At 46.4% G+C, this 15,006-nt stretch overlaps 1 protein-coding gene across 6 annotated transcripts in view; it reads right to left on the bottom strand.

Annotated features, from left to right (window-relative positions):
- Mapk14 (mitogen-activated protein kinase 14) overlaps positions 1–15,006 on the bottom strand; it is a 47,753-nt gene that overhangs the window by 20,343 nt on the left and 12,404 nt on the right. For all 6 annotated transcript variants that reach the window (XM_013516892.1, XM_013516893.1, XM_005389569.2 and 3 more), the window contains 5 exons: positions 6,371–6,482; positions 5,662–5,691; positions 5,298–5,345; positions 3,743–3,857; positions 2,557–2,628 (listed from right to left, as the gene is read on the bottom strand). In XM_013516892.1, coding sequence (XP_013372346.1) covers positions 2,557–2,628; positions 3,743–3,857; positions 5,298–5,345; positions 5,662–5,691; positions 6,371–6,482 — 377 coding nt within the window. The remainder of the gene's footprint in view (positions 1–2,556; positions 2,629–3,742; positions 3,858–5,297; positions 5,346–5,661; positions 5,692–6,370; positions 6,483–15,006) is intronic.

Genomic DNA, 15,006 nt, shown 5'->3' with positions numbered 1-15,006 from the left:
GCGACAAGAGGGAGGCTAATTACCCTGCAAACACAACCCCGCTCACTGGGTTCCTGCAGCCCAGGAGGCCAGGCAGCTGGACAGAGCTGCGTAGCAAGTGACAGCGCGTCGGTAAAACCAGAATTTTTTACATGAACTCTCACTGATCAAAAATGAATTCCTTATTAAAAAGCGTAAATGCGAGTTTGATTACCTCAAGTTCACAGAAGAAGGGTGCACAAAGGAAGTATTCCTTTTTATTTTTTCCTTTTTTGCAGTCCTAGGGGTTGAACCCGGGGCCTCACGCATACTAGCCGAACGCTGTACTGCTGAGCACCTGCACCCCAGACCTTTTCATTTTTTACTTTGATTGGACAAATAAATGCCTGTATCTTTTTCTGGTACCTGGAATTGAACTCAGGACCTCGTGCTTGGGTGCTTGTGCCACTGAGCTATATCCTCAGCTTATTTTTTATTTTGAGACACGGTCTTGCTAAGTCACCTTGGCTGGCCTTGAACTTGTGATCTTCCTGTTTCTGGAGCAGGAAGTATTTCTTCCGGGTTAAAAGCATTCTAACAGGGTCACGCCAACAGGGAGGACACCGAGCCATAAAGGCGCAAGAACCGCGGTGCTCTGCAAACCGTGTACTGCTAACCGGCCAAGGGGGTCTGTTCTGTGCTACCTGTCACACAGACCTTTTCTTTACATTCACCATTAACGACTCACGAGCCAGCAGTGAAGTGGGGGGAGGGGGAAAGACCGTTTCCGAGGCCAGTGAGGAGGAAGATGCCGGCATTTCTCGGAAGGTCTCGGTGTGAACGCTTCCCAGACATTATCTCGCTGAGTTCTCACAACGGGCTCCTGAGTTATGTGCTGTGATTATTGCTTTACGGTTACCGGAAACTGAGACAGAGGTTGGAAAACTTGCTCAAAGCCACCAGCTGGAGGTACAGGAGCTACGACGGAAACGCAGGAAGTCTGACTCCGGGGCCTGGGCTCCCGAGCCGCGGGGACGGTGTCCGCGCCCGCCTGTGTCGGGCGAGGCGGGCAAGCGTGGCCGGCGCTGAGCAAGCGGGAGCCGGAGGTGCGCACAGCCCGGGAGGAAGCGGGGCGGGGAGAGCCGACAGGGCGGGGCAGCACCTGCTCCAGAGGACAAGCCCATCCCGAACTCTCTCAATTGAAACGGCAATCCGCACAGCAGGTTTTAAGAAGCAGGTATAAAATGAAGGAAATGAAGGATAGGGAGAGATACCAGGTGTTAAATGACTTATAATGAGGGGGGAGTAATAAGGTGAGCTAAGCAGAGCGAAGCTGGATATAAAAGTAGAGGGAAGCTGAGTCAGTAAGGTTCTGAGAGAATTAACAGCATTACCTGAGGAACAGAACTTTCTCGGTTCCTGGGGGAAGTACACCGTCCCCAGGAGAAAGAAGGCGGTAAGAACAGCAGCGTGAGGGGTCGCACACAGTCGCAGAAGGACACCCTAAGCTGTGAGCAAGTACACTGATGTTGTGCCTTAGAAACCCATGGCTTTGCCTAGCAAAGGGGCTACCGCAGCTTGCAGCGCTCCCGAGCGACAGAGAGGTTTCTAAAGCACATCCACAACCATCTGAAGACCGATCACCCGAATTTTACAAAAGCCCCTCCACCAGTGCTACACGTACATTTTAACGTTACTGCTCCCTAACCCCTTTCCCAAAACGGAACTGGTGAGAGTTCCAACAAATCACATTTTGATGACATCAGGACTCAGCCAAGATGCTCGCACACAGCAGAGAGGAGACAGGCTGGAAGCCAGACTAGAGTCTGGTGATAAACTGAGGTTTGGATGCAACTTGGGATAAAGCTCTGCTTAAAAACAAAGGCATATGACAGGGTGACCTTCTCACTTCTTGCTTTTACTGTTTGTTTTTTTTTGTTGTTTTGTTTTGGTTTTTTTGTTTTTGTCTTTCTGAGACAGGGTCTTGCTATGCAGTTCAGGCTGGCCTTGAGCTCACTTTGTAGCTCAGTCTGGACTCAAACTCGAAAGATTCTCCTGCCTCAGCCTCCCGAGTGCTGGGATTACAGGCGTGCGCCACCACGCCCGGCATTTTTACTGTTGGCTGTTGAACAATAAGAATTACAAGAGTCACAGGTAGGTGACCACTACAGGGACCAGCTCTTTTGGGACGTGAACCAAACGTAACAGGTAGATACCCTGGATTCACAGGCGGGGTCTGTGCTCACTCAAGGTTTGTACAAGTAGACTAAACCCGTCACTGGGATCCAGGACTTCTCACGAGTGGGCCTGCGTCTCAGAGCTGTGTGGGAAGGGTACTGTGATCAGGGATATGGTTGGTCAGACTGGCACACGCAAGGGGTTTTCAGCCTACGACAAGTTTTTCCAACTCAGAAATAAACTAAAGGCTTCTTCTTGGCAAGGTAAGCTACTCAGCAAGGGCACGGACCTCATCAAGAACATCTGGACCATAAAAGCAAGAAATGGAGAGTCTTCCCTACAGGGAAGTAGAGGCAATTCACATCCATGGACACTGGGATACGGAGAGAAAACAAGAATCCAAAACTTTTGAAAGGATACGGTCTGTACCGGGAAACAACGTTCTTCCAGTCAACAGCTCCGCCATTATGCACCCCACTGACCAGATGTCCACTGGCAAAAGCGAAGGGGAGTAAAAGTACAGAGGAAGAACACAAGAAAAAAATATGTAAATAAAATAAAAGTGCAAGCGTCATCATTACCACTATACTTGGTCACAAATGACACCACAACTAGGGGTAAAATATTCAAATTAATAGTTAGGGGGCTGGGGATTTAGCTCAGCGGCAAAAGCGCCTGCCTGCCAAGCGCAAGGTCGTGAGTTCGGTTCCCGGTACCGGAGAAAAACCAAAAAAAAATTAAATAAATAAAATAAAATAATAGTTAAGGGTCCACATCATACACACTTTCATAGAAATAAATAAGTTTATTAAGACTTTTGCATTATAGGTCTTTTTTTCTGGTACTGGGAATCGAACTCATGACCTCAGGCTTGCCAGGCAAGCACTTACGCCGCTGAGCTACATCCCCGGCCGGCCTTGTAGGTCTTAATAAAGGGATTCATTCATAGGGCCAGCAAAACATACTTAAGGTAAAATAAATAAGCTACTCATAAAGGGGCAAATGTTTTTTACTGGTAGCATACTATCTTCTCTCAAGAAACTTTTTTCTTTTCCTTTTTTCTTCTTTTCTTTGTCTTTTTGAGACAGGGCCTCATTATGCAGTTCAGGTTGGTCTTGAACTCACAACGATACTCCTGCCTCAGCCTCCCAAGTGCTGGGATTACAGGTGTGCACCACCATGCCTGGCCTTTTTTTTTTTTTTGAGACAGGATCTCACTACATAGCCCAGGCTAGCCTCGGATTCACTGTGATACTCCTGCCTCAGCCCGCTGAGTACTGGGATTACAGGCATGTGCAACCAAGCCCAGATGTCTCAAATAATACTGAAGGGTTAAGATTATGAACTCATTGTCTTTAGAAAGAAGTAATCAGGAATTATGTTGAAAATATAAATGAATAAAACCCCAACCGCTAAATCACGAAGTTTGGAAGCTGTGTATAGAAGCACCTTTCCCCATCTAAGCAAGTAAAATAACTTTCTACCTGTAGGCATGAAAAGGATCACCAAGGGAAGAGAGGTGTTTCCCCCACGCCTAGCACCACTACTTCTCTACCAAATTCACTCAAACTACTGAGAAAGCATGAAGGCCCGAGGCGGGCAGTACCTGTCTGGTTGTAATGCATCCAGTTCAGCATGATCTCGGGAGCCCTGTACCACCTGGTGGCCACGTAGCCTGTCATTTCATCATCCGTATGCCGAGCCAGTCCAAAATCGAGAATCTAAGAAGAAGAAGAGAAATGAGGCACTGGGACAGGCAAGGTGCTAAGACCTCTGCTGCAGGCAGGGAATAATCTGTTGCCCTATTAAGAAAGGAAAACAACACAGAGCTCTCACACGTGGATTTCCGGGCCCATGCTCAGAATGTGCGGTAAACACACTACTAGACTTTTTAAAAAATAAATTTCATGAAAAATAAAAACGTAATGCCTAGCTACAAAACAATAAAAATGCCAGGCATGGTGGTGCACGCCTGTAAGCCAAGCACTCAGGAGGCTGAGGCAGGAGGATCACTGCAAGCTTAAGATCAGCCTGGGCTACAGAGTGAGCTCACAGCGGGCCTGAACTGCATAGCGAGACCCTGTCTCAAAAAAATAAAAAAAATTAAAACATATCCATTCAAAGGCTTACACATAAATAGCCTTAGCAGCTTTACACAGCCCCAAAACAGAACTGAAGCAAATGCCCATAACAGGAGGATAAACTTGTGATATCCTCATGAAGTGGAATACTACCCGGTGATAAGACGGAAGAAACTATTGGTATCAATAACAATACAGATACAAAACATACTAAGCACAAGCCAGATACACAAAACTACGTACTACATGATCCTATTCATCTGAAATGCTAGGAAAGGTTAATCTACAGCATCAGAAAGCACAGCGGCGGTTGACCGGAGGCAGGATTAGGTATGGCCGGTGAAGGTTACTAGGAAGGGGGCCAGGGAACCTTCTGAAATGACAGAAATGCTCTTCATTATAACTGTGGCGGTTACATGGATATGCAAATTTGCCATAATGGTGTACTTTATAATAATTGTTCTTTAAAAGTTGATTTAAAAAAAATGAAACAAAAAGTTCCAAAGCTGTTTATTCTTCTATAGACAATTAATTGCCTAATTTCATATATGAATTATTCTGACCGAGTGGGTTTCTGCCTTATTCTTCTTAGGAATCTATTTAAGCTAATAATTACATAGGGTTGCTTACCTGGCATTCAGACTATAATTATCCTTTATGATAATTAATATATTACATTTCTAATTTTATTATATAGTGAAAACAAGATACCTAATGCCACTTTGGATGTCACTACAACAGCTTTCTCGGTCTACAGTTTAAATGTCAAAGTCTGACACTCCTTTTTTTTTGTCTTTTTGAGACAGGGTCTCGCTATGCAGTTCAGGCAGGCCTTGAGCTCACTTTGTAGCCCAGGCTGGTCTCGAACTCACAATGATCCTCCTGCCTCAGCCTCCCGGGTGCTGGGATTACAGGCATGTGCCACCACGCCCGGCACAGTCTGCCATTCCTGAGAACAATACAGACTTTCAGATAAAACGTCTTGGCTTGTAAATTCATTCCTGGTAAAAATGTGCCTGGTTAGTCACACAAATAATCTCAGGATGGACAGCGGCAATCTCCCCTGTGGCACTGCCTTACCTTCAGCTCACAGTCTTCATTCACAGCTAGATTGCTTGGTTTGAGGTCCTAGGAGCCAAGGACAGAGAGCACAGGGTCAACCGCGTGATGCGCGCCGCGTTACCTCCTCACAGCCGACAATGAGGGTGTCACATGCGAGTCAAGACCTCATCCCGCTATCCACGGACTATCTCCACCCGATCAGTGTCAGGCCAAATCAGGCACCACTTTCTTTCATCAGTCTAAACCCAGAGCTAAGTTGCAGTCAATCAATCGATCGATCGATCGATCAGTATCTCAATGGTTAAAGGTAGATGAAGATGCTATTCGAATGCCACTCCCTCCCCCCACCTCCCGCCAGGAGGGACAGAGCCGCAGCACATACCCTGTGGATTATGTCGGCTGAATGTATATACTGCGAAGAGAAAAGAGTCAGTTAGATCGAAGTTATCCCTGACCTCCCACTGTCGTGTTCTAGGACACAGGGGCACACTTTCATGCATCAGTGAGAACTGCCAGTGTCCGCAGTGCCCGTGGAAATCAGTATAATCGCCAGGGCTCTGCACGTTCACCGCGACTGTGAGTGACTTCCGTGGCCTCCCACTCCACTCACTTCAGCTCTTAAGCTATCTTCAGATCGGCACGCTGCAGCTCAGTAAGGACGCAGCGGTACTAAATATCGAAAATGGCTTACTTTCAAAACATTACCTGCCCCTCGCACAATTAAATTAGCTTCCTTGAGGAGCTTTTAAAGGCCTCAACATTACATGACCAGATACCTACTCAAGTTATTAATCTGCAGGTGTAACAGTGAGAAGTTCTGATCTCTCAGACAGGTACAGTGACGATCCACGGGTGAAAGGAGAGGGTGCCTAGACCTGCTTTCACAAAAACAACCCGTGGTGTGGGGAACACAAAGGCAAGCGTGGTCACAGAGTGACCGTGACAGCCCATTACACTCTGATCCCTTGTGAGTCTGAGTTTGAGCTCTCCATGAGAAAAGCTGTTTGCGTCTGTGCTTTAAGCCCTAAGTGGAAGGGAGGGGAGGAAGCGGAGAACTCCTCTCTCCAAAGCATAGCTGACACTGTCTGTACCTTCAGACCTCGGAGAATCTGGTAGATGAGGAACTGAACGTGGTCATCCGTAAGCTTCTGACATTTCACGATGTTGTTCAGATCTGCCCCCATGAGATGGGTCACCAGATACCTGCAAAGAAGAAGAGGGTTACACAAGCATCCCAACCCCAAGGGAAGTGCTTATCTCCTGAAGGCTTTCACAAGTTTGTAAGGAAATGCACCCAGTAAGTTCCGTAAGGACAGGTAGGAGCTCAAAAGTTTTTTACCGGCAAAGTCAGAAAAAGGGGACCTAGGGTCGGGGACATAGCTCAGTGGCACAAGCGCCTGCCTGGCAAGTGCGAGGTCCTGAGTTTGATTTCTGGTACCAGAAAAAAAAAGAAAGAGGGGGTTCATTTCACATGTGCCATGTGCTGACTTTACCACCTGTCATTGAACCTAAACATTTTTATACTCAGTCCTACTTGTACTTTTTCCTAGGTTCTCCAAAGAAAAAATGAAAAGGAAAAAGCAAAGGTAGAGGTTAGAAAGATGTATGTGTGCCGGCGACAGTTTTCTTAACAAAACATGTTATGTTTGCAGGAGAAATATATAAGACAACTAAGTGCATGGCCAAAATGAAGCAATTTATATTTTTAAACCCACTATTATTATATTTTCACTTTGTTACAAAGCTTCTCCACGGTAGGATCCCAAGTAGGAGTGTCTTTAGTTTTGCAAACTCTTACGTCTCCTTTTTCAGGAGTGACTAATAAGCGGGTATTGTCCCCTGACAGTATCCCGGCATTTACCTTGAAGGGAGGAGCACACTTGCTCGCAGGCAGGACGAGGCACTGCGGACTTCCCGCCACGGGCGTGGTCCTGGTTATTAACCCTCTTTGTGTGGTAAGATTAGGGAACAATTACATTCAAGCCCAACAGGTTCGCCACGGAAATTCTACACCCAGTGCCATAACCCGCTCGTTACTCAACTACACAGTGTGGGGACGGAACTAAGGCCAGGACTAAGAGGCGAAGTTTTTGAAGGTCAGCGAGGGTGCTTGCTTCCCCTCAAAGAGGAACTGGAGTTTTTCTCCAGCATAATTTCTCTGCAGGCTGCAGAGAAATTTCACAAAGATCAACAGGACGAGCCTTGCTGTAACCTTAGACCACAGGGTGAGACTTCAGCATTCTGTATTGCTGAGCTTCAGTGTTCATATTGCTTTGAGGAAAGGGTGCACTCTAGACGTAACTGAAGAGTGAATCAGCCTCCGAAGCGTTCCCCCCGGGCAGCTTTGCTTGGGGAGATGGTCTAAGCGCGGCCCAACCCAAAGGCAGCGGCACCCACCCTGTGCTGAGGTCAAGAGCGGAGAGCACGATCTTATCACGGCACACACTGCCTCCAAAGTCTCCCACAGAATTCACATCAAGAGAATGACCTCTTTAAAAAGCTTTATCAACCAGACACAGTGGAGCATGTCTGTAACGCTAGCACTCTGGCAGGCTGAGGCAGGAGGACCTCAAGCTCAAGCCCAGTCTGGGCAATTTATGGACTTGACAAAACCCTCTCTCAAAAATTTAAAAATGAAAAATGAAAAAAGGGCTGGAATATAGGTCAGTGCAAAGGGCCTGGCTTTAATCCAAAATACTTGGGGAGAAGGGTTATAAATGTCACAATAACTAGGGAAACACGATCTCAACAGTTTCCTTGATAATTCTCAATCCTTATTATCAGAATAATCTTTAATGAAGAAAAACTAGCAAGAACCTAGCATAACTGGGATGGGGGAAAGGAAAAACGAAGAAAGGGAAATATATATATATATAAGCTAAGATAACAGTACTGTTAATTTCTACTGGTTCACTGAAAGGAACAGTTAATGTTTAATTGTTTGATCAAGCTTGCATACCTACAGCTGGTAATCTGAGCAACTACTTTGAAGATAACAATATGTAATATAACAACCATTGTTAATTTCCTGTCATCTTGTTTTGAAATTCTGAATCATTTTTAGATAGTGTGTGGTGGTGCACACCTGGTGGGAGGCTGAGGCAGGAGGATCGCTGCAAGTTTGAGGCCAGCCTGGGCTACAAAGTGAGCTCAAGGACAGCCTGAACTGCATACCGAGACCCTGTCTCAAAAAGAAAAAAAAGGAAAAAAAGAAATTCTGTATGGTTTTTTTTTTAGTCTCTTTAAAATAAAAAAAGAACCTAGCATAATCCCATCCTAATCATAGTCACTACAGTTTTAAACCCCAAATTGGTACATTATCTGATAAATACGAGGATACTGCAAAAAACTGGTTGTTCTGAAGTCAGGAGTTCCTTCAAACATCTGAGGTAATGGCTGCCATAACCATAACGCTGCCTATGATCAATTTCAAGGCTCAGGCTGAAGAAGAAAGAACCCAGTTTCAGTCTTAGAAGACTACTCCCCCACTGCGTAATTTCTCTCAAACCCCTTCTCCATTTTACCTCTAAAATGGCCAGAATGAGAGGAGACTGTCATATACAAGAACAGGCAGGCTACGTGCTATCAACAGCGCTACTGCGCTACGGTGGAATCACCGGCAAAGCATTATTATTGGCAGAAGTGTCTGACAGGAATCCCTCTAATCACTATGCATTTTGTTTCCAGGAAGCCGCCGAATCAATACGTGACCTCAACTGGTAAATTCCAACCTCATGCATAGGAAGATTTCCAAAGTAAATCTTTCAAGAGAGGTCAAAAGTAAGCACTGAGCAAAGTTACTGTTTATGGAAGGCATTCCAACTTCTGAAAACGGCCCGTGAGCGGGGTGGGGCGTAGATGAACACACTCCAAAGTCGGTTTGAGGGTTAGTGACGGGGCTCTGTGCAAAGCACTTGTCTATCTTCTGCGGGTTCCTGGGCTCCATCCCCAGCACTGCTCCCCCTAAAAGGTCAACCCCCAAAGGGGTAGCAAGAGCAGCAAGGTATCTGTAACACTTCTCTCTGGGAAGCATATTTAACTACATTTTAGTAAGACCGTGCCTTATACTGTCACTGTACTAAGTGTCAAATTCCCAAAATTAAATTCTTAAAATGCCCTGAAAGTTAAACTCCTTAAACAAATTAGGGAAGTACAGCTGCACAGCAATCTAATTCTCCCATCCTTAAAAAGCAATTAAGCCAGACTAGGGCCAGGGATATAGCTCAGCAGCACAGCGCCTGCCTGGCAAATGTGAGGTCCTGAGTTCGATTCCTGATATCAAAGAAAAAAAAGCAATGAAGCCAGACTCTAGGGGCCTCAAGACTGCAAAGATGATCCCACGGCCTAATACAAATCTTGTTTCTCACTTAGGAAGATGTTCTCTTTTAAGTTTCATCCAAGTATACAAAGCACAAATCACTTTTTCAAAGTGAGTCTTATGAGTAAACTACACCATACCATCAGGAGAGCAGAACTTAGTACTAAGTGGTTTTCGTTACTCCAGACAGCACCCCATCCTAAAGCCTTGTTTAGTAAGCACCTCTCGGATGATACCCACCGTCAAGATGCTCCCTCTTTTTATTTTTTCTATTTATTATTATTACTATTTTTGTCTTTTTGAAACAGGGTCTCACTATGCAGCTCAGGCTGGCCTTGAGCTCACTTTGTAGCCCAGGCTGCCCTCAAACTCACAACGCTCCTCCTGCCTCAGCCTCCCGAGTGCTGGGATTACAGGTGTGAGCCGCCATGCCCAGCTGTTCCCCTCTTTTTAGAACACTGTACAATCAGAGCCTACGTATAGACACGTTTTCTGCACCTACAGACTGGCGACTCTACACTAGCACCAGTCCTATTCAAAGCAGTCATCAGAAGGCAAGAAGCATTTCTTCCAGGTGTTACCACACGTCCAGGACAATCCCGAACTGACAACGTGTGACTTTGCGCTTCGGAACCCTTTCCGGTGCTCCCTGGCTCTCAGCACGGAAGGCAGCGTGATTCTTTAAAAATAAAACTCGGGTCATGTCACTCCTTTTCTGTGAAGGCGCCTCATTTTGCTCAGAGTAAAACACAAAGACCCTCTCAGGGGCCCGCGGAGGCCTGAGATAATGCAGAGCCCTGCGGGCTGTCGCCGACTTCACCACACCTCTCTCCCGCTCTCAGCGCCGCAGGGCCTCCGCCGGACCGCACCTCCCCGGGACACCTGCACTCCACTCGGAATGCCTCCGCTTCCAAATTTTGCTCAAAACTCACCCGAGGGAGGCTACCCTCACCACTCCACTTTAAACTGCGGCTCTCCGCTGCCCTGAGGTTCCTAGCTCCTCTTCCTGTTCTGCCTTTTCTTTCCTGCAGTATAACACACTGTATCATTTCTTTTTTATATGCTCGCTGTTATCTACCTGTAGCGTTCAAGGCAGGGCTGCATGTCTTCTGTGTAGTACCTAACGTACCTACAGCCCTGTCTGGCAGACAGGAGGCACTCAAGTACTACCAGGCGCATGACTCAGGACCCGTCACACAGCGCTACTTACTACACAGGAAGACAGGGCGAGGGCATATCTGATTGAGACACGCACGCCACGATCGTATCTGGTAAGCGGACCAGCTTGTTCTAATGCAAGGTGTAAGGAACCATTCGGCATCCAAGCAGGCAGCTTAGCAAGCTTGTTTCACCACAAACCATTCTCACCTAAATCAACGGCTACAAAAACGCACCCTCTACATTATTGGCATCACCAAACTAGGCTCTGTGTTCTAGCATAGGGTCTCCATTAGAGGATAAAGCAAAAAAAGGCTGGTTAAAGGACAGGGCATTGAGCACGCTATCAGCCAAACCATCAACCCGTGACAGCACAAGATGAATCGATCATTCACCACACCCACAAATACTTCTTGTTGGGCACTGCGGAAGCAGCGTGAGAAAGCAGAGTTTAGTTGAGAAGGCATTTTATGCAATTTCAAACCCTCTGCCGCCTCTGTAATTTGCTTAAGACTTCTTTCTCCATTACCTTATTAAGTAGATAGACATGCTGGTTTGCTTTTCTTTGTTTGTTTGTTTTTGTTTTTTTTTTCCCGGTACCGGGAACCGAACTCACGACCTTGTGCTTGCCAGGCAGGTGCTTTGCCGCTGAGCTAAATCCCCAGCCCCTGAGAAGGCATTTTAAAATACACAGTCATAACACAGTGCCCTTAGCACTACACAGAGGACACCAAGCGCTGGAGAACACATGGCAGAAGGACCCCACGCAGACTGAGCAAGGGGTTAACCGGGAAAGAGTTCTTGAAGGACTCAAACTCTAAGCACAGCTTTGAAGTTTCTTTGCTTATTTAGAGACAAAGGTGGCATTTTACTATCATATCAAAGACTGACATTTTTTTTAAGGAATGTGCAGTTTACTTAGATTCCAAACGTGAGGCAGCGAAGACATCTACAAGGAGCTTCACTGGCCACCACTGACACTTTCCACAGGCCTCTCTGATAAGACAAAGAGCAAAACACAAACAAAAGCTAGGAGCAGCACACATGCCTGCAGCCCCAACTTCCTGGGAGGAGCAAGTGGGAGGAATACGTGAGCCTGTAAGTTTGAGACCAGCCTGGGCAACCTAGCAAGACCCCATCTGGAAAAAAACCCAAAAGCCTCTGCAAAGATGAACATTAATATAGTTAATCTGCTCATCTTTCTCCCAGATCATCTCTTTGCCTATATTATCTATTTTGAGTACTCAGTTTATTCTCAAAGACTAGGAGTATTTCTGCAAGCTCAAGCAACTAGACTGGGTATTTCTTCCCATGGCAGAAGGCAGGCATTATTTCTAAGGGGACACAGACACACACACACACACACACACAATGAACGCACCATTCCCCAGATACAAAGGAAGAGTTAATGGCTATCTGCTTCCGTAACACTTCTCCATCCTGCGCAAACCTCCTTTCTGCAAACTTCACAATTTCCTTCACTCTGATTTCTCAAATAAATTTCAACATCCACAGCCCAGCTGTTTCTGCAAGCCCAGTCGTTACCTTCTTTAGAAGCGTCCCCGGCCCAAGCTTCTCCAACAGTCACTCTGCACCGTATGTGCTTTAGACACTACAGGTCTCACTCCAACCTTTAGTGACTTTAGGTAAGCACGTGTGCTTTACCTCTTCAGTGAGACCGTAAGCAACTGCAACACAGACTGTCCATCCCTTTGGTCTCTTCCACTGACTCCTGACACACTATTTCCTCATGAGCAGAGTTATTAGTGACTTTCAAATGATAATCATAGCCTTTGGACTTTAAAAAAAAAAGCTATAGTGAGAAATGGATTTAGAGCCAAAAAATCTGGAATGCAATGTTGTAAGTATCAGCATATAATTAGGTTCATCTCTTACAACTTAGTTTGCTCATTTGAGAACATGCATGTCCAAGCTCTTGTAAATCATAAGATGCTACTGAATAAAATACCATTAGTATCACAGAACTGCCTGTGCACATGTTTTTCAGTTTCACCCACATGCATAAGACCATGCTCTGAAAGAAAGGACATGGCTTTTATCAAGAATTCAAACCAAGCCAGGTGCACACCTGTAATCCCAACACTCTGGGAGGCTGAGGCAGGAGGGTCACAAATTCAAGCTTGGCCTGGGCAACTTAGTGATTTAGTGAGACCCTGCCTCAAAAAGTTTAAAAAAAAAAAAAAGAAAAAAAAAAGTTAAAAAAGAGCAGGGAGGTAGCTCAGTGCAAAGGCATTAGGTTCTGTCCCTAGGACAGCAAAAAGAAAGAAAACAAAAAACTGTAATCAGGTATTAATAATGAAAAGCATCATTATATAAATTGCAGTTCCCTGAAAATCCTGAAACCCACTGCAGATTTTTACCCGACATGCTCACCCGAAAACTTTTCTGTTAATAAAGACCCGGGAGAAACACTGCTTCTACTAAAATTAAATCTTTTTCTTGCAAATTATGCAGTGTTTGTGTGGGGAGAGGGGAAGACAGTGCTCACGCCACAGAAAAGTAAAACCTCTCACCCTTGTCCCAATCCCACTCCCCACCCAGTCCCCTCTGACAGCTCCTCTCCGGCAACCTGGTTACTAAGGCTTAGGACAAAGCCCCCAGCGAGCTGGCCCTCCCTGCGGACTGTACCGCCCCACCTCTGCAACCCCACATTCACCTGCTCACTGCGCAGCCACAAGGTGCCTGTTACTCTCTCAGAGTTAGCAACTTAGAAAAGAAGGAACAAACTCCACCTCCGGAGAGCTCACAGGCGGACAGCGAAGAAAGGCAGGGGCAGGTGTGTGACGGTGAAGTTTGCCAAGGGCAAAGCAGGGCGAGGACTCGGCGGTTACAGCGTGGGTAGTGATGCAGTGGGAGAAACAGCCTCTGACCAGAGACCTTCAAGGGTCCGGGGGGGAAATGCAGAGGAGCGTGCTGCGGGCTATGATTAGGCACCGGTGCAGCCGCCCTCTGGGACTGCGCGTGAGGGGGCGCGGGACCAAACCGTGCAGGATCTCCCCAGACTCACTCCGCTGTCTTTCGTTTGATCTTCTGGACTGTTCTTTCCATCATTTAGAAGTCTTAACTCAATGGGCGGGGATTGCGTTTGTTACAGTCTTCACACACTAGTATTAGAACTAAAGCCGGGCATGGTGGCGCATGCCTCTAATGCCAGCACTCAGGAGGCTGAGGCAGGAGGACTGTTTCGAGTTTGAGACCAACCTGGGCTACAAAGTGAGCTCAAGGCCTGCCTGAACTGCATAGGGTGACCCTGTCTCAAAAAGACAAAAAAATAAAAAAATAAAAAAAGAACTCATAGAGGGTAAATAAATATTTATTGAATAAAATCAATAAAGTAGAAATCCAGAAGTTCCCTTTACCAATCAGAACCTTCGGTTCGGTTACTGTTGAAACAAGAGGCTACGCTTATTAGGTGGACACCTGTGCTGGCCGGCGCAGGGCGAGGCCGGGCGGCCATCTGCCTGCTGGCTTTCAGCGAAGTGAAGGCTGCCAGGCGCCCTGGCTGCAGGGCTCCTGCAAGATCACGGCAGAACCTGAGACTCCACTTCCATTTCCCTCTTGGAGAACGAAGCAGAGATAAGAAAGTCAGTGCAGGAGACACAGAGCGGGAAGTGGTAAAATACAGAAAACGCAGCAGAAGACTAATTTCCACCTAACCCATGACAAGTCAGTTTCCCCGAAATTCAACTTTCAAACTTGACTAATAATAAGAAAATATTTTAGAATTTAAAAAATGGTGGTTTTAAAGGTTGCATAATTTCCATCTAACCCATGACAATTCAGATTTCCTAAAACAGTTCCCGGGAAAGTTCAAAAACTCTCCCCGGCCTACTAAGCTTGATCAGAGATAAAGCAATTCAGGAAGAGCAATACTGCGGTTGGCAGAAGCTGCGGCTCGCTCGGTTCAGGTTCCAGTACTGGCTCGATCCCTTTGCACGTCTACGTATCTGCAGCATGCAGTATGCTCCATGTGGCCTCCAGCCAAACATTACTGTCAAGAAGCCAACAGAAATGTCTTAATCACTTTTTGTCGTTTACAAGATCTAGATACTTTAACTGCACATTTTCCAAACGCCATGTGCATCTGTAAGATTCAGCTGCCTCCCGTTGTGCCGAATGAGGGAAACTCACTACCTGGTCCGAGTCCTGCTCCTGGTGGGGCCTGGGCTGGCGCTCACACATGCGACCCGGCATGAGGGCATCGGCGACGCACAGAGCCATCAGGGCCGG

This window comes from Chinchilla lanigera, unplaced genomic scaffold (genome assembly GCF_000276665.1).
Source record: "Chinchilla lanigera isolate Chin_1 unplaced genomic scaffold, ChiLan1.0 scaffold00036, whole genome shotgun sequence".
In the NCBI taxonomy this organism is placed as follows: domain Eukaryota; kingdom Metazoa; phylum Chordata; class Mammalia; order Rodentia; family Chinchillidae; genus Chinchilla; species Chinchilla lanigera.
This window is presented reverse-complemented; position numbering and strand designations above follow the sequence as displayed.